Here is a 23166-nt window from a genome sequence, read left to right as displayed (position 1 = left end):
ATAAAAGACATTCAAAACTGACAACAGAAAGGCTAAATGTTAAAATTAGCCGGGCGGTGGTGGCGCACGCCTTTAATTCCAGCACTCGGGAGGCAGAGGCAGGCGAATTTCTGAGTTCGAGGCCAGCCTGGTCTACAGAGTGAGTTCCAGGACAGCCAGGGCTATACAGAGAAACCCTGTCTCTAAAAACCAAAAAAAACAAAACAAAACAAAAAAAAATGTTAAAATTAGAATACAGACATCGCAGGTTAATATGAAAAGAAAAATAGTGTTTTAAGATATTCAGGTAATAAGACTGGAGAGATAGCTCAATGGTTAAAAGCACTGGATGGACGCCAGTTCAATTCTCAGCACCAACATGGCAGCTGACAACTGTCGGGAACAGTAGTCTTGTGGGATCTGATGCCTTCTTCTGGTATGCAGACATACATGTAGACAAAACACCCGCATACATAAAATGAATTTTTAAAAAAAGTTACACACACACGCACGCACGCACACACTATAACACACACTTCCTCAGCACTGGAATGTTTATCATATTGATTCCCATGAGGTTTTGGTTGCATTCTATCACTGAAAATAAAAAAAAAAGTATCTATATAAACCTCTCCCTAAAATAAAGTTTTCATTTCTAAATGTACGTCATTTTTTTAGAAATGAGAATAACAGTTCTGCTCATGCTGTATTTCTAGCACGCAACATCTTGCAAGTACTTAACCATATTCTATGTCAGCTCAACACATTTACTACCGAAAACTTAAGATCACAAAAAAGGACCCAGACTGGATAATTAAATGTCTTTTTTTTTTGGTTGCAGTAAGCGACCTCTTCCTTAAAAGATACTACAGTAATGCTGAAGAAACCAGAAATAGGTAGAATTATATTTTCTACTTTAATCTGTTCTCTGAGATTTCCAATTTATTTCTTCTGTTATTTCTCCCTTGATGCCCTTCACTGCCTTGATAAAAACTCCTACCTGAACTTTCGACATGTAGTTCCCGTTCTACAGTGCAAGTAAGTGGATAAGGAAGCGCATACCTTCCGTCTTTCAGGGTGTTGACGATGAACCGGTGGACCTGGCAGACACAGTTGCTGACCAGCTTCCCCTCCTCCACCAGGGCGTTCAGCTGCGTGGCCAGCATGAAAGCTGCAGAAGCAGATAGAGAGGCTCAGTCTCCAAGTCCTGCCTTAATCTGAAAGCTCATCACAAGGAGAACCATTAAACACAGCTGGTTAAAACTCCTCAGCCCTGCAGAGAGGAAGCAGCATCAATCTGCCCCGTGTGAAAATGTGCAGCTACTCCTGAATGTTATGGTTTTTTTTGTTTTGTTTTGTTTTTTTCCTTCGAGACAGGGTTTCTCTGTGTAGCCCTGGCTGTCCTGGAACTCACTCTGTAGACCAGACTGGCCTCGAAATGTTATCTGTTTCTCAACGTCTCCAAATAATTTTTTACTGTCATTCTAGTTTCTAGGGAAAATGAAAGCAATTCTTTCTAGGTCTTTAGCACCATGACTAGAGACAACAGGCAAATATTCCAGAAGGGCTCCCATCTTCTTTTTAAAGCTTCTAGGACAGAAATAAAACTCCTGAAAAGGAAGGACAGGACGGCTCACCCATCACACTCACAAAATGCCAATACTATCCTCAGGGAAATTAATCAAAGAAAACATACAACACCAGTTAGAGAAAATTAATTAAGCTGAATGGCAGCTTTCCACTGTATCCAGTCTATTGTCAGACAGCTCTCTGCCAGTGGCAACTCTGCCTGAACAAAGCCTGCAGTCGATGTGGGCTTCAGGGGCTCCAAACACTGCAATCAAAGGGTAGGGGGTGCTGCTGTTATTCAAGGATTCCCAAAGCCTAGATTTATTCATCATACTCACAGGAAAGCGTGTTCAACCCATCACTCATAAGTAGTCGATACCGGGGTGGACTATTCCCTGTAGTAATGGGACGGATGTTCTGGAAAAGTTGATAGAAAAGTTGATTCATTAAGCAGGCTCTTTGCCCAATTCCTAAGGGTAAGCAAAGCTATGTAGCAGGAGACTGGGTTTGCCATTAGTTTAAGACAAGACGAACTGCTTGCCCATCCTCCTAACACCTAAATACAAATGAAACATTGGACTGAGCTGACATTATTAAAAAGAATATACACTGAAGTTTCAATAATCATGTGTTCTTTCTCCTGCATGTCAAAACAGTGTGTAAGATGACACCTAACAAATTCAAGAACTGTTTAGGGAACATGCTGAAAATATGAAGTAAAATTAAAAATGGAAAGAAAAACAATTTTCCTAAAGCAGGGACAGAAGCAGAGAGAATAGCAACACATGGACATGTGGACCTGGGGCAGGGCAGGCATGGACTCAGCCGGAAAGGGTGGGGGCAGCCTCTGAAGGAAGTTAATAAGGCCAACAGAGGCGGAAGGTGACTGGCCCAGGAGTGATGTCCATCTTCACCTCCTGACTCAAAGTCTGCAGGAACGATCCTGGAGTCTCTCATCTACTGATATCTGAAATTCCCATTATGTTTTAGAACCCACTAAATGATGGGTCCATTAACTAAAAGAAATTTAAGTGGGGGTGCTCGTGGTGTAGGCCTTTTAATCCCAGCACTTGGGAGGCAGAGGCAGGTGGATCTCTGTGAGTTCCAGGACAGCCAGAGATACATAGAGAAACCCTGACTCAAAAAACCCAAACTACAAACCCCTATAGTATCTGTTGGTGAGTGTGTGTGTGTGTTAGAGAGAAGGGTGGGGAATGTGTGTTCTGGAAATGGGAGAGAGAAAGAATGTGTGTGTGTGTGTTTCTGGGATGTAGACAAAACTGTATATCATTCATTAAATGCAATTTTTAATTATCTATGAGTTGAAACACATTCATTCTACTCAACACACGTGCAGGTACTTACAATGACTTGAAGGACAGGCTTTATGGATGTATCTCCCTGCTGCATTATGGCCTGAACAAGAAACACAAGATTCTTATAAACATTTTTAAAAATGTAATGAACCACAGATAAAACTGTCTTAAGAGCTTGCCTAGCCAGGGCCATCATGATGGCTCAGGACATAAAGTCCTGAGTCTGATTCCAGGAGCTGTGGAAGAGAGAAAGAACCAACTCTTGAAAGCTGCCTTCCCGCTTCCATGTGCTCTGCCACGTGCACAAGCACACCATACTAACAATGAGATAAAATTAAACTAAATTTAAAAGAACCTCTTCAGAGGCAACCAGTAGAAAAGTCTTAATTACATCATTTGTCCAATGACAAGTCACAAGAGTGCCAGTTCTCAAAGAAAGCCCTTAAGAGTAACCCTGTTTTCTTGTGGAAACTGGAGTATTTGAACTCTTACATTCACTACCTCGAGCTTTATTGTTTTTTTTTTCTTTAAATTTGTTTAGTGGTTTAAAGAGAGGGTCTGACGAAGCCCAGGCTGGCCTCAAGTCGGCTAAGTTCTTAAGGATGGCCTTGAACTTCTGATCCTCCTGCTTTTTGCATCCAATACTTAAGACTTTTTTCTCCTGAAATCAGCTGAAATCAGTGATAACATTAACATAACGGGGGGGGGGGCACAGCGCTCCTGTTCTGTATCTTTAGTTGACCTTGAGCTCCTCCTAACCGTAACTGTAACCCTATCCTAACCCTGGTGTTGGAACCACCTCTGGTTTTAGAATTACTTTTGATTAAATAAAACATATCAAACATAGAAGATCTGAAAAGTGTAATGAGCCAATGCTTTTCAGATGACTAACGCGTGCTGAAACACACAGCTGAGCATGGTCACACAGCCTGTAAATCCCAATAATCATGAGGCTGAGGCAAGATCGTGATGAGTTCAAGACCTCGTGATGCTGTAACGTGGGATTCCAGAAAACAGATTGATTTACATACTCAGCTGATTTTGTCAAACTTGACAAAACACCTCAATGGAACGAAAAGTGGTGTAACAAATTACCACACATACAAACAGTAAACTCAAGGGCTGGACTATGTGCTTGGCAGAGCTTAGTCACTGAGTTTGATCCCCAGAACCTGTGCTTTAAAGAGCCATACATGATGGCACATGGTTGTAACTCAGTGCCGGGGAAGTAAGGACAAGCAGAAACCTGGTGCTCACTGGCTGACCAGTGAGCTTGAGGCCAGCCAAGGCTATATAATGAGACCCTGCCTCAGAGGGGGAGGGGGTCATGAAAAGATGAAGCCAATGAGATGGCTTAGGGGGTAAAGGTGCTTGCTGCCAAGCCAGATGACCTGAATTTGAACCCCAGGTCCCACTTGGTAGGAGAGAGGCAATTCCTCCAAGTAGCCCTCTGACCTCTACCCAAGTTGAGTGGCACACAGAGACCCACACTCATATAAATAGATGTTTAAAAAAAAAAAACTAGAAAGGTAAGATGGATGTGTAGCTCAGTGGTTAAGCTCTTGTCTGGCACAGAGTCTCTGTGCCTGATTCTTAAAAACTTAAATGAAAAAGCAACACAATTTATGAGAAAACAGTTGAGGTATTTATATTTAACAGAAGACAAGAAAATTCTTCCAGTTCATTAATGCTACAGGTTTTTGTTCTTCAGGACCTATTCTTGCTTTGCAGCTTATGCCAGCCTCAAGCTCCTGATCCCTCTGCTGCTCCAGCACTGGGATGACAGTCACATGCTACCACATTCCAGAATAAACCCAAATTTAAGGGATCAAAAGACGTGAACACTTCACAAGATATACAAATGGACAGTAAAGACACAGAAGGATGTTCAGTGTCGTTCCTAATCAAGAAAATACAAATAAAGCACGGCAAGCCAGCATAGCCTCACACTTACACACCCATCAGCATAGTAAAACCCAGAGAAGAATAACACAAAGCACTGGCAACTAGAATTCTCATAAAGACTTTGGAAAAGCTGTCGATTTCTTGTCAAATTAAGCATTCAGTTACCATATGACCTAGCAATTCCACTCTCAGATATTTATCTGTAAATATCTGGATTACTTTGCATGTACAAGAAATTTAATACATATTACATAATTTATGTGTATATTATGAATAATGTATATGTAATATGTTTAAATATTTATATGCCTAAAGATCTGTATATAAATGTTCAAAGCATCTTCATTTATAATAGCCAAATATATATTTATATATAAAGCCTGTAGTCCCAGCTACTTGGCAGGCAGAAACAGGAAATGACTGAGGCCAGAAGTTCAAAGCCAATCTGTGTAGCATGGGGGGAGGGGGGAAGACAACCAAAGCAAACCCGACAAACACTCTATGTAGATGAGTATCAATCCCCCTACTCCCACCTCTCAAGTGCTGAGACCACTAACCTGGACCAACCATCAAATTCCTTTTGTGCAGTGCAGGGGATGAAGCCCGGGGCCTTATGCAAACAAGGCAATACTCTACAAAGTGGGCCTTGGACTTTTTTATCGGTTTCCTTTTTGAGACAGGATCCTACTACATAGTCTCAACTTTCAACTTCTGCCTTAAGAGTTCTTGGTTTATGGAAATGTTCCACGGAACCCAGCTGGATGATTGTTTGTTGTTGTTTTTTTAATCTGTATTCATCGTGTGTGTGTGTGTGTGTGTGTGTGTGTGTGTGTGTGTGTAAGTCAGAGGACAACTTGTAGGACTCAGTCTCCTCTTTCCACTGTGTAGGTCCTGGGGATCTTGGCAGGTTCTTTACTGGAGCCACCTTGCAGGTCCCATGAACAACTTTTTCTTTGAAAAGTTGTTTTTGGCCTGGGTGTGATAGGTCACACCTGTAATCCCACCACTCAGGAGGAAGAGGTAGGAGGGCTAACAGAGGTGGGAGCTAGCCTGGGCTACACAGTGAGGTAACGGCCACATACTCAACACATGGCAAGACCCAACCCCATTTTAAAACACTAGGCATGGTGAAACAAAAGTCAATTAATTTCATCATAAAGTCAATAATTTCATTAAAGTTCTATTTATCTTTAAAACTGTACGCAGGTTATTACTTGTTTTTAATTTTAAAAGTATCATAAATAAGCAAAGAAAAACTTTTCTCTGGAACATATCATAACATGTACATTTAAAAGTACTTTAGGGCCTGGAGAGACGGCTCAGCAGTTAAGAACACTAGCTGCCCTTCCAAAGGATGGGAGTTCAATTCCAAGCACCTACATGGCAATTCACAACTGTCTGTAATTCCAATTCTAGGGAATCTGATATCTTCACATAGACATACATGCAGGCAGAGCACCAATCTACATAAAATAATAATAAAAAAATAAACAAACTTTTTTTAAAAAAGTACTTTAGATTTGGGCTGGAGAGATGGCTAAAGGATTAAAAGCATTGGCTGTTCGTCCCAGAGGACCTGAGTTCAATTCCCAGCACTCAAATGCAGCTCACAACTGTCTATAATAAGGCAATTTGAGCCCTTTTCAGAACAAAACATCCATATACATAAAATACGAAAACAAATCAATTTTTTAGTGTATACTAGGAGCTGGGTGGTGGTGCTTTCTCTTACTCCTAGAACTTGGGAGGCAGAGGAAGGTGAATCTGAGCTCAAGGCTAGCCTGGTCTAAATAGAAAGTTCCAGGACAGCAGAGGCTACACAGAGAAACCCTGTCTGTCGTGGGCTCTTTACCCATCTTTGCACTTTAACATATTTGACCATAAAATCTGATGTTTTTAAAAAATAAGAACTGACATTGGAACATCAAAAATATTAATTTCAAAGCCGGGCAGTGGTGGCGCACACCTTTAATCCCAGCACTTGGGAGGCAGAGGCAGGCAGATTTCTGAGTTTGAGGCCAACCTGGTCTACAGGGTGAGTTCCAGGACAGCCAGGGCTGCACAGAGAAACCCTGTCTCAAAAAACAAAACCAAAAATATTAATTTCCTTGCCTTTCTGTCTCTAGCTGAACTGTGTAAAGATATGCACGATGGGATGGCAGAGGTATAGTTTAGCAGTAGAGTGCTTGCCTAGCATACACATCTGAGGTCCTGGGTTTGACCTCAAACCCCTGGGAACAGCAGTAAATAGAACCTGTACTTCATCACAACAGTTACATTTTAAAACTTTGGGCCCTGATACCTCCATTTTCCACTGTTTGCTTAACCACTGGGGCCTGAAGCTTTTGTGCTGACACTTTTGTTAGCTAATCATCAGGTAACCAGGGGTCTCTACACTCCATCACCATCAACAGGTATTTTTTAAAAAACTCACTATGGATCCCAGCATATGGAAGGCAAAAGCAGATGGATCTCTTGAGTTCAAGGCCAGCCTGGTCTACATAGCAAGTTCCAGGACAGCCAGGATAGTTTTTAAAACAAACAAAAACAAAACAGAAAGCCCCATTTTATTTATGAACAAAATATGTAAAGAAACAAAACCCCACAACTTTTATCTATCAACACAATCTTATACTTCACTCACTGTTGAAAATAGCTTTCTTTCTAAAATATTTATGTTTAAAGAAAACTCAGCAAATTACTCAAATAACCCTATAAACATTCTTTATAAAAGTAAAGAATTATTTGTAATTGCCTTAAGGGTACAAGGTGGCGCCTGTGTTACCAGGACAACTCAAGCATCACATCCCAAGCGGCAGTATTTCTATAGCCCTGATGCATTCAAACACCCCTTTGATTCTGACAACTGTTTTCCCTCTTTTTTTTCTTCTAAGCTGGTTCTTTTCTCCCTTCTACTTTGTCCCCTGCTTTCCACAGTTTTACTCATTCATATAACTAGCAAACATTATTTAGGCACCTAAAACTTGCCAGATACTAGGTATATCACCCTAAAGAGGGACTGAAAACAGCTGCCAGTTCAGGATGTGTAGGAAATACAAAGTAGCTAATATTTACCAAATAAACATTTACATCTGTGATGCTTACTAGCTGCACCAGCAGAAGCTAACCACTAAATTTAGAAACTCAGTTTTCCAACTAGCCCCCTGCTCAGCTTCAACCTCATTTTACAGACAAGGGAAAGAGTTTGGAATGTTGCCCAAAGCCATACATATTATAAGTGAACAAAAAGGCCTTGGAGTCTCAAAATATGTGGATTCAGGCTAGTTACTCTGCCAACCAACTCAGTAACAACTAAGCTGAACAGGAATATTGTGGTAGCAAAAGAAATTGAAACAATTATTAATGGCAAGAATATCTAGGGCAAAAATATTTTTTTTAAAAAAAACCAAAGGCCTGGCAAGGAGACTGGGGGAAGAGAGTCTGCTGACTGGAACTCACTAGTTCAGGCAACAAATGACTATTCCAGTGTGGATGGAAAGTTAAATGTGGAGTTAAATATTTCAATTGGTGATGGACTAGGCACCCAGAGTCAGGCACAATGATGCTCGGAGGGTAAAGGTGCTGCCTATGTTAAGACCAGCTACCTGAGTTCAATCCACAGAATACACAGAAAAGCGGGCATAGAATAAACTTCCCAAAGTTGTCCTCAGGCATTGGATATACATGCAACATCTCTACCATGGTATGCATTTGTAATCAACTATACACATTACACACACGTACTCTTTTAAAAATCCAGACTTAGGGGCATAAAGGATTTGCTCTGATATATGTTCAATTGAAAATGACTTTGAGGATAGAGGGCAGATCGAAGGAGACACTAACATGCTGGTGAGGGACTGTTGGGTCAACAAAAATTCAGAGGGGCTTGCCAGAAAGACAAGGAAACAGTAGTCAACGTGAATCACAGAACACTAGAGAGGCATGTTAGCAGAAAGAAGCAATGGCCAACATGCCCAAACAATTAGGTCAGCTGAAAAGTTTAAAATGTCTTCCGATTTGGCTACTGAGAGGCCACTGGTGACTTTGGTCGGCGTTTTCTCTCGTAACTAGAGAAATGTCTAGTAGCAGTAAAGAGTTACGAGGAGGTAAAGAAGTCAAACAGCCGAAACAAACAAGTCCAGAAAAGTTTAGGATGATGGAGAAAGGGAGGAAAAAGAGGACGCCGAAGGTAGACAGCGGCATGTTTATTTGTCTTGTTTTCTTAGATAGAAAAAAAAGATATGAACTCGTCTGCGAGGACCGGGATGCCTCCTTCGGAGGGTGATGGTCTTAAGAGACCCGGGGCCACATCCCCCGCGGATGCGCAATTTCCTCCCTGCTGTTCTTCCCGATCAACAGAGGCTCCCTCCCCCTATCCTCTTTGCACCGCTCCAAGCCCGCGCTGCTAGGGCCATCGGCCCCGCTTCGGGTCGTCTCCTTACCGCGATGGCCCCCTCGCTCAGGTGTCCCACCATGGCTGCACAGCTAACTCCCGCGCTCGCGCTTCTGCACCGCCCGAGCTTCTCTGCCGGGTGTCCCGCGGGCTGCTCTGCGATTGGCTAGAGCAACTGTGCGTGCAGCTCCGCCCACAACGTGCGCGCGGTGCGAGGGGCGGGCCTATACTCTGACAGCCACCGCATTGGCTCCCGCGCGACGGGCGGAGCACGTGACCCTTCCGAGGCCGGGTTCGAGGCCTAGTGGCGGGATGGCGGGACCCGAGGGCGGGGCGCTATTTCGCGGTACGCCCATGTGTGCGCGGTGCCGCTGAGTTGGTCCCCCGCCAGCTGTCGCAACTTTGCCCGCCCTGTCGTTTTGCGGTTAGACAGAATGGCAACCCAGAGGACAATCGGAGCTCTTCCCTGGTAACTGCTGCTAAATATAGTCAAAGCAGTGACCTGTGTCCTTCACGCAGTGCGTACCCGGCGCCCGTGCCAGGCCCAGAGGTTGGCACTGGGGGATAAACAAGGTAAATCAGACTCAGTCTCCGCCCTCAGAAGATTGTAGTTCCACCTGAGTGTTGTGGCAGCAACTAGCCCAGCCTCATGGTTGGTAGACGCGATATGGGCCACACATGTGGTGGAGCAACAAGAGTTGGGGGAAAAAAAAATCAATGAGGCTTTCGAGAGGAGATGCCGTTTGAACTGAGTTAAGTCCGTGTGGAAATTTGTCGGGTGGATGCCAGTGAGGGTAGTGCTGTTTCTAAAAGCCCAAATAGCCTGTGCAAAAGTACTAGAGAGCCTGGCTTGCTGGCTCTTATCTGTAATCCCAGCCTTTGGGATGTGGAGGTAGCAAAAGGTCAAGGTCAACCTTACCAACCCCGTTGAGTTCGAGGTCAGCCTGGACTAAATGAGACCCTGAAAAATAAAAATTTGGGAGCCTGGCATGGTGGCACTCGAGGTAAAAGCAGGCAGATCTCTTTAGTTCGAAACCAGCCAGTGTTACATAAGAAGACCCAGTCTCAGATATAATAATAATAATAAATAAAAAAGGAGAGAGGCAACTGAAAGAAAGGCCTGGAGATGGAAACAGAAAATTGAACAATCTAAGAAATGCAAATATTTAACTTACTAGTTGCTGGAGTGAGTGAAAAGAAGTCTGGAAGACCTTGGGCAACTAGGGTAAACAGAAGTCTAGAAGAACTGGAATAGTAGCCATCCGCTGGTATTTGATCCCTATTTGTACAACCACTATGTACCATAGTTTCTCGAACAGTCTTCCAAAGAATATTTATGGAGACAGAATGTTTGATGAATGGGCACCACAGAAGATTAATACTCCTTCATCGTATCAACAACTATAGATAAGCACCAGAAGAACTGATTTTTGTTGCCTCTCACTTGGTAGGATGATTTTCTAGAACTGTGCATTTGTAGATAGCTGAATCCTTATGTTCTAACGTTACAGAGCCTAGGTAGCATGGACCTACCGGTGGATGAATGGAAATCCTACCTACTTGAGAAGTGGGCTTTACTCCCGAAGTCTGTGCAGGTCACAATTTCTACAGCAGAGACTTTGAGCGACATCTTTCTTCATTCCTCTTCCCTTCTTCAGTAAGTGAATGGAAACCTTAGGGAAATTTTGATCTGGAAACCATTCTGTCTTGTCATTTGGTCTGAATACCTCTTTTTGAAGGAAAGAGTAGCTTTATGTTTTTATACTATGGGGCATTTAGCAGTTATTGTTTGTTTTCACATTTAGTCCTAGTCTGTTATTATAGAATGGGTGGGCATAACTATTTTCCTCTTTCGGCATGTGTTATACTTCAGTAAGTTAGTTATCTTGCTGTAGTCCCTTGCTATCACTCAAAGGATATGACACAGATTGTGTAGCTGCCCATAGAAACTCATTAAGTACTAAAGGTGAGAAAGAACCCTAGAAATCGTATAGTTGGGCCCCAGAGATTTTCAAATTCTATGGACTGCATTCACTGGTAAGATAGACATTTTATATCACAAGCTAGTAAATGTATATGTATGTAGAAGTTTCATTTATTCAGCAAATTTTTAAAAATTTTTAGTTATCTGAAATTAAAATATAATTGCATCATTTCCCCCTTTCCTCCCTCCAACCTTCTCATGAACCCCTTCCCACTTTGCTTTCTCTCAAATTCATGGCCTCTTTTTTAAAGCTCTGTGTGTGTATGTGTGTGTGTGTGTATTCCTAAATACAATCTGCCCATCCATATAATGTTATTTGTGTGTATATGGCTTCAGGACTGACCACTTTGTTTTGGATAACCAACTTGGTGGGTGGGAGTTGAGGGGTAGAAGAGTGTCCCCTGGAGAAGACTATTCCCCCCACTCTCAACATTCCTTAGTTCCTTATAGTTCTTTGTCTAACACTGGGCCTCTGTAAGAATTTTTTCCACTTTCAGGTTAACCTATATAAGCAAGGCTTGTTTAGGCAGCCTTGTTGTTGAGACTTCAGAGATATAGCCTCCCTGACATTTCCAGACATTTCTAGAAGGTGCAGTCTCACAGATTTTCTGTTCCTCTGGCTCTTAGAATCTTTCCACTCCATGCCGGGCGGTGGTGGTGGCGGCACATGCCTTTAATCCCAGCACTTGGGAGGCAGAGCCAGGTGGATTTCTGAGTTGAAGAGTTCGAGGCTAGCCTGGTCTGCTCCAGGACAGCCAGGGCTACACAGAGAAACCCTGTCTCGAAAAATCAAACCAAAAAAAAAAAAAAAAAAAATCTTTCCACTCCCTCTTCCTCCATGATCCCTCAGCCTTAGGTGCAAGAGTCCTAAGCACCACATGATCACATGTTCAGTAAATATTATTGCTCTGTGGCAATCAAGAATAGTAATCCCTGCAATCTGAAAGCAGAGGCAGGTTGAGGTCTCTGAGTTCAAGGCCAGGCTGGTCTATGTAGAGATTTCCAGGTCAGCAAGCAACAAGGGCAACATATTGATACACTGTCTCAAAAATAAATAAATAAATAAACAAACAAACTAACTAACTAACTAACAATTGTTTTTGACAGCACATATACTAATACTTAGAACACATAACCAGGCAAAGAACAAGGATCACCAGGAAAGGATGTGAATGTGGATGCCCTGAGCAGATTCAGGCAATAAATAGCAAGAGAGGCAGATGCGTCTGCTTAGGCTTCTGGCCCACAGGACTGTGAGGATAATAAATGGCTGTTGTTTGGAGCTGCTCAGCTTGGGTAGTTTGTTGAACAGCAATAGAAAACTAGTTGGCAGAGGCTTGAGTGGGATGTGAGCTGATTATATTCTCAAAGAGCGATGAACAAACTAAGCCTGCAGGATAAAGCCATCCAATTGTCTCTTAGGACCAGGGGTAAGAATGGCTTTTAGCAGATAAACATTTGCAGTTGATTTTAAGATAAAGAGCACTGGCCTTGAACCCTAATTAAACAAAAAAAAGACTTTTTTTTCCTTTTTTTTAAATAAAAAAGGCCAGTGAGCTGGCTCAGGAAGTAAAATGCTTGCCTTCCTAAGATACTAGCCTGACCACCTACTGTGCAAGCCTGACCACCTACTGTGCAAGCTTGATGACTTGAGTTCAATCTCTAGGACCCACACAAAGACGAGAAATCCAATTCCACAGAGTCGTACTCTGACCTCCACACACAGGCTGTGGAATATGAATAAACACGCAAAAACTAATAATGATAATAATTTTAAAAAGAAACAAATCCCACTGTTGTCATTAGTAGATGTACATTACAAAAATTATACTCTATTATATTTTTTAGTTTTGTCAAAAGGTTTTGGAAATCTATTTGTTATACGAGTAACTATAATTAATATTTACTTCTTACCTTGCAAAGCCTAAGTACTCTAGCCTTCTACATGGAAAGTTTGCTGAGCACTGATTTTTCTTTTTAATGATTTTCAATTTAAATTTCTTTTTACTTCTCTGTGTGTGTGAACCATGTATATGCATGCACATGGACCGTTTACACATGGTGGTCAGAGGACAACTTAGGGGAGTTGGTTCTTCTACCATGTGGGTTCTAGGGATTAAACTCAGGTCAACAGTCTTCCTGCCAGCTCTGAACAGTCCCGTGGTCCTGAGCCCTGTTTTAAAGAACCTCCTGTCTGCTGTGTCAAAGATAGACAGTGGAAGGAGCCAGGGTAGAAGCAGAGAACCCTGTAAGACCAATGCAGTAACCTCAATTAGAAGATGGACGTAGGGCAGGGCGGTGGTGACACGCGCCTTTAATCCCAGCACTTGGGAAGCAGAGGCAGGCAGATTTCCGAGTTCGAGGCCAGCCTGGTGTACAGAGTAAGTTCCAGGACAGCCAGGGGCTACACAGAGAAACCCTGTATCGAAATACTAAAAAGGAAAAAAGAAGATGGACTTAGGCCAGCGTGAGTGTAGTTAGGGGAGGAAGAAGCATTTGGACTCTGAGGTAGATTTAATGGCAGCTCTTTAGATGAGGGGTGTTGTGTTGTGGAGTATGAGAAGTAAAACTGACTCCAGGGAGAAGGGAGGAGAGTGACATTGCCAAATCTAGGAACTGAAGATAGGGGAAAGGAACCACACTCCCACAGTCCATGTTTGAGTTGCATGTGTGTTTCGAGCAGGCTACTCTTATCTGTTCTGAGCAAGGGGTTAGAATCCCCCCAGAGAGAGGATTGACAGATCCTGCTCCACTCAAGGATCATATACTGGATTTGACTATGAGATCATCAGCTCCTCAAGAGGGAAGAGAGAGTACACCAAGAGACAGAGAGTTTGTGGAATTCAGTTACTTCTTTAATGATAATGCACAGCAAACAAACACAAATGCTAAGGCTATTGCTACAACAAGATATTGCCACATTTCCTATACATTGCTTCTAACAATATGCACAATTAACACAAATAATAAGTTGCTAATTACCAAAGAAATAAGCATAGCAATAAACACATCATTCATTCATGGATTATATGACCTGAGTCCTTATGTTGGTTTTGGGTTACAGGTCCAGAGTCCGGTAAGGCGGGGTGAGGCTGTGGCTTCCAGATAATTTGACCTTGTAGGGTGCTTGACCACAAAGAAGCTGGAGGCATTGGTCTCTTGGTTTGAAGTTGGGGCTTGGCCATGAAGTTGGAGGCATAGGTCTCTCAGTTAACTCTTTGATGATTGGGTGCTGAGGAGGCTTTGTCTGGAGGATCACATTGGCCAGTCATGGCTACAAGTGTGAATGAAGTGCTCTGGACGGGCTTCTCTTTTATGTTGGATTCAGCATTACTGGTGACGTGCATGGCAGATAACCACTCGTGTCTGGTTATCTCAGCACAGTTTCATTTCCAGACTTGCCTTTACAAGTACCAGACTAGTCTCTACAAGTTTCCTTTTACAAAATGGAGTTGGTCCTGTTTAAGGGCCTCCTCCTTACAATGTGTCCCAATGGTAATGTCTAAATATGTTTGGAATTTAAGAGAGAGGCCTAGGATAGAGATACAAACCTGGGGGGGTCTCTGTGGCATTTAGAGCCATAAAACTGACTAAGCCACCGAGTAAGAATGTGTGAATGCTTACTTCATGTGCTGTACTGTGACAGTATGCCTTTTGCTTGCCTCATTTTGAAATGCTAATCAGAACCCACTAAATTAATTTCATGACCCACTGAATCATGACCTGCAACTTGAAAAAAGCTGAAAAATGTCTAAGCAGTCTACAGGATCTGTGGATTCCCTTTGCAGAATTCCAAAAATGGTTGAGAACTGATGAAAGTATGGCTAATAGGCAGACTTTTGGCTAGGTAAGTTATTCTGGCTTAATAACAGAAACGTACTAAATAAACAGGAATCATTGACTATTTGGTACATTGACAGGAATAGTTAATTAAAGAGGAGGGTTTGTCTGGTTGTGTAATAGAGGGTGTAGCCTGGGCTTTCTTCCCTATGCACTTTATATTCTCAGCTGAGGTACTTGCATTCAGACCAGTGACATCAGCTTTCTCTGGAATGTCTCTAAAACGGATCTCAAGTCCTGACCTCTTTTCTGAGTCTCAAATTTATAAATTTAGCATATCTAAAAACAAACACATGATTTTACCATCAAAATCAGATTGCCTTCCAGTAGTCCCTATCCTAGTGAATTACAACACCCTTAGGTACAGTTCCAAAGCTGGAAATTATGGGCCTATTCTAAGTTTCACTTCTATTGCTGTGATAAAATATCTTAGCATAAAGCAACTTGGAAGAGGAAAAGGTTTATTTGCCTTGCAATTCCAGGATATGGTTCATGTTTCCCAGGAAGCCAAGGCAACATCACATCTACAGTCACGAACAGAAAGAGAATAAATACATGGATCCTGGCTTGCTTGCCTGCTTGCTCTTAGCAGGCTTTCTCCTCTTATATTTCCTAAGACCTCTGCTCTGGGAGTGGTGCTGCTCACAATGGGCTTGGTCTTCCCATATCAATTACCCATCAGGATAATCCCTTATCAGCATGCCCTTAGCCTACTCCGATGTAGGCAGTCACTTCATTGAGACTCTCCAGATGATTCTTGGTTATGTCAAGTTGTTGATTGACATTAATTATCACAGAGCTATTCTGTATTGAAAGACCAAATGTGTGAGCCAGGCCTGGTAGCACATGCTTACAGTGCCAGCATGTAGAAGGATCAGAAGTTCGAGGTAATTTACAGTGCTGAGTTTGAGACCATAGACTACATGAGACCTTGTTTTCATAAGAAAAGAAAGAAAGAGAGAAAGAAAGGAGAGAGAAAGAGTAAACTCATGATATTCCCACCTCTCAGCCTACATCAGATCATCTTGTAGAACCTCTTTCTGAACTGTACCAACATCTGTCCAGTTACAACCCAGAAACTGGCTGTTTTTTTTTTTTCTTTTCCCTTGCACTCTGTATTAAATCTATTTTCTTTTCTTTCTTTCTTTTTCTCTTCCTTCCTTTCTTTCTTTTTTTTTTTGTACAATTTTTATAGTAAGTATTGACGCCAGTTTTCTTCACTTATGCCAAATGGGACTTCTGCTTTCTGGCAGGCTATGATAGGTCACAGCAGGCAATACTCCTAAGGCAACTAAAAAAACTAAAAATTTCTACCATAACAAACACATTTTAAAGACATCAGATAGCAGCAAGGTCTAGATGGACTAAAATTTCTGAAGGGAAAGACTGCTTCTTAGCAGTCATTAGCCATTTTCTTTCTGGGGATAAACTGCAGACCAAGGGATGAGGATGAGCCCAGCAAAGTGACCACCCTGGAGGAAACAGAAGTCAGCAGAACTCTTGGCAGTTGTTTAGGTCTGGTGTGACTGATTGACAGATGGGCAAATTCAAAGCCTGAGTACAGAATCAGTTTTCCCCGGTTCTCAGGAATGGAAAGTCAACTAAAAAGGCAGAACAAGTCTATAGTCCTGCAGTGTTGAGGAACAAAATCCCATGGCCAGAAGGGACACTGCCACAAACACAAATGATCTCTCTGACAAGACATCTGCCAGATGTTGAATGTCTGTGATATGATAGCCACAGATCCAAGTTTAGAACCTCCTAAGACTGAAAAACCTGGAGACCTAAAGAAAGAAGAGTTCTTTTTAGGCTCTCAAACTAAAGCTCAGGAGGACCGCCTCCAAGGACCAGTAAAGAACCAGCTATACTGAAGTTTATGGTGTTTTGTTTTTGTTTTTTTTTAAAGACAGGGTCTTTCTGTGTAGCACAGGCTGGTGTCAGGTTTGATCTTCCTGCCTCAGCTTCACTAGTGCTAGCACAAGGAAACTTGCTACATAAAGATGAAGACTTTGAGTTCAAACCCCTGGTACCCACATGTATTAGAATTCTCTAAGGAAATAAAGCTAATAGAATGAATATATGGTTTTGTTGAAACAGGTTTTCTCCATATATCCCTGGCTGTCCTGGAATTCACTCTATAGACCAGGCTGGCCTTGAACTCAGAGATATGCCTGCCTCTGCTTCCCGATTGCTGTGAGTAAAGGCATACACCATACACCCAGATGAATATACATATTAAAATGAGATTGGCTTACATAGTATGGTCTGGGTAGTCCAACAGTGGATGGTCTGAAGAGGCTGAGAATATAGTACCTGCTGAGTCCACAAGGCTCGATGTCTCAGCTGTGCCAGTCTGGCATTGAAAACCTGTATGATTCCTGCAGAGCTGCTGGTCTTCAATCTGGGTTGGATGCTGGAAGAAGTTGCTTGTGATACCAGCAAAGGAATGCTTCACTGACAGACTCATAATCCAAACAGAGGCTCAGAGCATCAAGAGTTCAAAGCCATGGGCTGGTGAGATGGCTCAGCATTTTACATTATGAGATGGGTGTCAGGGTGGAATGTCATGATTTGAATATAACTTATCACCCCAAAGACGCATGTGACCTTAGTTGCTGGATCCAACCTTTGAGAAGTGACTGGATCGGGATCTTGTTGGAAGCTTTCATGGTGCTATAACTCTTGTATTCTGTATAACTACAGAACCAGCCACATAGGGATAACGCCAAGTTCCACAGCCATGTTGAGCAGTAGTTTAGCCTTTTTAGACACTGGCTACTACAAAAGTGGCCCCTGAATGCCTGAGCAGTTGGGAAGGCTGAAATAAGTCCAGGATAAACAACTTGCTGGGCAGCTCTGAGAGCAGTGTACCCTGGTGCTCATTTCTCCAGGGAAAGTTTTCCAAATGTTTCTACATCCCTGAGCACTTGGAAGGATATTGCTGATTCCAGAACTGTCCTTAAAGGAACGTTTTTGGTGTTGTCCTTATTACAAAGTACTCTTTTGGGTTTTTATTGTGATGGTTGTTATGTTGCTGTTTAATTGATTTTTTTGTTTTTTAAGACAGGTTCACACTATGTAGCCCTGTCTGGCCTAGTGCTTGCTATGTGGTCTGGAACTGACAATCATCCTGCCTCAGCCTCTGGAGTGCTGGATGATAGATATGTATGACCATGTGTAGCTATAGATTTCTTTCTTTTTTATCATATATATTTTTTATTTGTGGGAGGCATATGTGTGGAGGTCAGAGGGTATCTTGTAAGAATTGGTCCTCTCCTCCCTCTGTGTGTGTCCCCAGGGATCAAACTACAATTGTCAATCTTTTTTGGAAGCACTTTCATATGTTGAGCCATCTCACTAGCCCCAATGTTGTAGTTTGGCTTGGACTGAGGAGAGCTGTTTGGTTGTTTGGGGTCATAGGGATTAAACCCAAAGCCTTAGAAATGTTTGCTTGTTTGTTTATTTAATGTTTTGGTTTTGTTTGTTTTGAGACAGGCTCTCACAATGTAGCTCTCGCTATTCTAGAACTATGTAGATCAGGCTTGTCTTGAACTCACAGAGATCAACCTGCTTTTCTCTTACAAGTGCTGGAATTAAAGGTTTGGATCATTCCTGGCCAGCATTACTCTTATTAACAACTGTGCTTTTCTTGTCCACATTTTGGAACGCACTCCTATTGAGATGTGTTCCTTGTATTTTTATCCCCTACAAACTGGTGATTTGATACTTGGTTCCTAGCTGGTAGTGTTCTTTTAATAGACTGTAGATCCTTTAAGATGTAGGGACTGGCTAACAGAGGTAGGTCAGTGGTGGTAGGTCTGTAAGGTTGTAGGCAGCTCTCCGTTTCCTGTCTACCACACAATGAACACTTGTCTTCTCCTACACCCTTCTGTCAGCAGGGTGAGCTGCTCCATCTTGTCTTCCCTGAAGTTACTGAAGGAAACCCCTTGAACCCATGAGGCAGGATACCTGAACCCACGAGGCAGGATAAATTTTTCCTCTGAAGTTGTTTCCATTGGGTATTTTGGTCACAGCAACACAAATGCTAACTATAAAAACTAAGTTGTATATGAAGAACCCTCTTTCTGCCAAAACTGTGCTTTCTACTCTCCTTTTTTGTTCCCAATTGTTAATATGAATCCAGTTAAATGCAGCCAGTAACATTCTTTTTTTTGGTTTTTCGAGACAGGGTTTCTCTGTATAGCCCAGGCTGTCCTGGAACTCACGCTGTAGACCAGGCTAGCCCCGAACTCAGAAATCCACCTGCCTCTGCCTCCCAAGTGCTGGGATTAAAGGCATGCACCACCACTGCCCAGCACCAGTAACATTCAAGCCATTGCCTTGGCTGCTTAAAATTCACTCCAGTGTATTAATCCATCATTTTTAAGCTCAGTCTTCCACAATCTCGAGGCAAAATGTAGTCAAGTCCTTTGTCAGTGTCACAGGAATGACTCTAAGCCAATGACTCAGACTCCCATCTGAAACCTCATGAGCATATCCTTAACCATCTGCATTCTGTTCACCACAGGGCAGCCAAGTGTCTCAGGATATTTGATCATACTGTGAACCCCAAGACTGTGTTATTTATGGGGGGGAACTGTTTCTAGCACACACCTTTAATCTCACTGGTTGGAAAAGAGACACATCCTTAAGTACTCACCTTTAATTTGAAACAATGAAGGTAAAGTTGGTTTGTAGAAGGAAGCACCTCATTTGAAAATGATGTCTAATTGAGTGGCAGACAAAGGGAAGAATCAGAGAAAGATTTGACAGAATAGGATCTGCCCAACTCTCAGGAGAAAGAAAGGAAAGGGAAGCTACTTAAGGAAGAGACAAACAGTGCAGGAAGGAGAGAGCACAGTACAGGAATACAGTAGTGTTCATGGAGAGCACAGCAGGAGAGTTGAGAGGGAGAGTAGAGTGGCACAGAGGGAGAAGGAGGCAGGTTTACCAGGACAGTTGTACAGAGAAGAATGGAAGCCAGAACAAACTAGACACAGGTAAGGACAAAGCAAGCGAGAGAATGGGAAGGAGACAGGAGGTTAGCAAAGATTAGTAGAGTTAGTTTGAGGCCAAGCAGAGCATTCAAAGGCCAAGAGAAAAGACAGATTATGAATAAAATCAGCTGGGAGAGGAATTTGAGCCAGAACAGCTGAGTTGAATCAGCCAGCTGGAGTTCAGAAAGAACAAGAAAGAGTGATTGATCTTCTTGGCAGCAAGTCCCAGAGGCGGAAACATTCTAGACTTAGATTGTATGGACACTAGAAGCTTCCAGGACTAGGCCTAAGTTAGCCAGTGGAGGCAGTAAACCTCCAACATGACAATTACGTCAGTCAAATAAATACTTTTACAGCCAGGAAGCAGAGAAATGGAAGGATCATGGATGAGATAGACTCTTGAAGGACATGCCTCTGGTGTCAAACTTCTCCAGTTAGGCCTCACCTTGTGTCTTAGTCAGGTTTTCTCTTCCTGCACAAACATAACTAAGAAGCAAGTTGGGGAGGAAAGGGCTTGTTCAGCTTACACTTCCACATTGCTGTTCATCACCAAAGAGAAGTTGGGATTGGAACTCGAGCAGGTCAGGAAGCAGGAGCTGAGGCAGAGGCCATAGAGAGATGTTACTTACTGGCTTGCTTCCCCTGGCTTGCTCAGCTTGATTTCTTATAGAACCCAAGACGACCAGCCCAGGGATGGCACCACCAACAATGGGCTCTCCCACCCTTGGTCACTAACTGAGAAAATGCCTTACAGCTGGATCTCATGGAGGCATTTCCTCAAGGGAGGCTCTTTTCTCTATGATAACTCCAGCTTGTGTCAAGTTGACACAGAAAACCAGCCAGTACACCTTGTTTCTATCCCTTGGAAGTGTTGCCTTCAGATTTTTAATCTCTCAGTTGATTAATCTGTTGATTAAATCAGAGCATTCCTGATCCAGTCACTTTCTGCATTGAGCTTTCAATTTAGGAGTTTGAGGGAACTTATCATTTGTAATCTGTAACACTGCTTGTTCTTTTCAAAGATATTTAGTCAAAGAGCTTTCTAGTCCTTTTGTGTGTTTGCATATGTTTGTACATAAATACATTACATATCTTTTTTTATTCTCTATTCAATTACATCGTGTGTGTTGTTCTAAGGGGGCTTTTCAACATCACACCTTAATCTTCTTAATAGTTATGTGATAGAACTAGAATAGTATAATTGTGTCCCAATTTAGTTGTTCCTTTTCCTACTAATGAGCTATTAAGTACTTTTGTTGTTGTTTGGTTTTGTTTCACTGTTGCAAACAATGCTTCAGTAAACAATCTTTATGTGTGTTTTTGAGCACATACTTAAGAAATTCAGAGAGACTCTTAGGCAGAGAATTGCTCCACCCATGGTTATGGGCATCTTAAAATGAATAGATACTGCCGTATGTATTCAGAAACCCTTTGTCAGCTTACCACAAACAATGTGTGAGAGATGTTTCCAACATTCCAAAGCAGCAGTCCATCCTTGGGGTCAGTCCCCAGAACCAGTGAATGTGAAAAGAACAAAGGCAAAAAAGGCTGGTGTTTAATCCACAGCTTTCTGATCACAAGGGAAAAAGTATTCCTTTTCTGCCATTACAGCTCATTTGCATTTCCTCTGTGTGTTCAATTTGTGTCCTTTGTCCATTTTGTTAGTGGGTCATCTTACATCTATCTATAAGCCTAGCTGTTTGAATATTTGATATACTGCAGTATGTATGCTACTAATTTTTCTGGTTTTTAAAAATCTTTTAAAATTTAATGATGTCTTTCAATGTACAGTCAGCCATCCATATCCACAGGTTCTACATACCTAGATTCATGGGACCTTAGATGAAAAATACTAAGCAGGGAAAAGAATCCTAGCAACTCCTCAAAATCCAAACCAGCAACTCCTCAAAATCCAAACTTGAATTGCATCACACTGCACTGAGTCCGTGTACTTGTCATGTGTAGGCACACCGTTATAACTTCCCGCTTGACACACATCCTCTATCCACCACAACGAGTCTGAGCGGTATTCTCTGCATCCGATTTTGTTTTTTAATGTTTTGTGTCTGAATATTTTATCTGCATGTGTTGTTGTATACCATGTGCTTGCCAGGTGTCCATGGAGGCTGGGAAAAGTTGACAGATTCCCCAGGACTGGAGTTATAGATAATTGTGAGCCACATCATGGGGGCTGGGAATTGAACCCAGGTGCTCTGAAAGAGCATCCAGTGTTCTTAACCACTGAGGCATCTCTCTAGCCCCTTATTCTCATTTGTTATAGCATTTGTGGTATGTGTAGGTAGCCTTAGGACACATCTGTACTGGACGTGTATAGGCTCTTTTGTCTTGTCATTAGGCACTGAACCATACGACATAACAACTATGTATAAGGTGTTTATGTTATGTTAGGTATTGTATGTAACATATGGGGACAATGGTAGAGATCTTACCTAGCATATGTAAAAGCCTGGGCTTCGTCTCCAGCACCATCAAGCATAGGACACTGATCATATCCTAATAATATATAGGCAGGTGTGTCCCAGCAGTCCATCTGTTTTCACACTGGCAGGAGCCTTTTCTATGAGGCCTTCACAGGGGCCTGGGCACCTTTAGGAGCCTTAGCTGGAGCTGTGGCCTCTGCCTTGGTCTGAACCTTGGGCTTTGGTTGGCAGAGCCTACAACCCTTGGCCATGTAGCTTCGAATCCGCTTCCCAAGCTTGGGGTGAGCGATGAAAGCCAGGCAGCTGAGTTTGCGGCTGGGGCCCTTTGGCATCTTGGACTTGATGGCTTGAGGCTTCACCAGGGCCTTGATGGCCTTTGCGAGTGCACTCACTGCCTTTGCATTGTTGGCCTGCATCTTCTTCAGGCCTTTCTTGTTGTGCTTCTTGGCAAAGTGCATGTTCCTCAGGAGCTTGGGGTCAACCCCCTTAAGAGATTTGTATCTTTGTGACCGGGATTTCTTGATGCCATTTCTGTGCCATTTGCAGGACTGGTTGTGTGTGGTGTGGTTCTTAGACTTGGCCATGTCTACATGGTAACCTGCAGCTCCCATAGTGCCTGGGCCCTGAAGAGAAAACTTCATTCATTTCATAACTCTTTGAGTTTCAGGTTAACAGAAACCCAGCTCAAATTTGAAATTTGTAACTATGAAACTAAAAATTTCAAAAGCAGATATGTATT

At 42.5% G+C, this 23166-nt stretch overlaps 2 protein-coding genes and 1 pseudogene across 3 annotated transcripts in view; 1 reads left to right on the top strand and 2 right to left on the bottom strand.

The window, feature by feature from the left end:
- Rpa1 (replication protein A1) overlaps positions 1-9322 on the bottom strand; it is a 46247-nt gene extending 36925 nt beyond the window's left edge. Inside the window, exons 1-4 of the mRNA XM_028759309.1 lie at positions 9215-9322; positions 2914-2964; positions 1887-1965; positions 1042-1150 (exon numbers count right to left, since the gene is read on the bottom strand). Of these exons, the coding sequence (XP_028615142.1) occupies positions 1042-1150; positions 1887-1965; positions 2914-2964; positions 9215-9247 (272 nt within the window). The 5' untranslated portion in view covers positions 9248-9322. The remainder of the gene's footprint in view (positions 1-1041; positions 1151-1886; positions 1966-2913; positions 2965-9214) is intronic.
- Positions 9323-9515: 193 nt separating this feature from the next.
- Smyd4 (SET and MYND domain containing 4) overlaps positions 9516-23166 on the top strand; it is a 47848-nt gene continuing 34197 nt past the window's right edge. The window contains exons 1-2 of one of the 2 annotated variants that reach the window (XM_028759429.1): positions 9516-9738; positions 10677-10822. In XM_028759429.1, the coding sequence (XP_028615262.1) occupies positions 10689-10822 (134 nt within the window). In that variant the 5' untranslated portion in view covers positions 9516-9738; positions 10677-10688. Of the gene's footprint in view, positions 9739-9838; positions 9918-10676; positions 10823-23166 lie in introns of those variants that run through there. The other variant, XM_028759430.1, reaches the window with a different exon arrangement.
- Positions 22577-23011, bottom strand: LOC114613965 (annotated as a pseudogene).

Source organism: Grammomys surdaster, unplaced genomic scaffold (genome assembly GCF_004785775.1).
Source record: "Grammomys surdaster isolate TR1022 unplaced genomic scaffold, NIH_TR_1.0 126278, whole genome shotgun sequence".
NCBI lineage: Eukaryota > Metazoa > Chordata > Mammalia > Rodentia > Muridae > Grammomys > Grammomys surdaster.
This window is presented reverse-complemented; position numbering and strand designations above follow the sequence as displayed.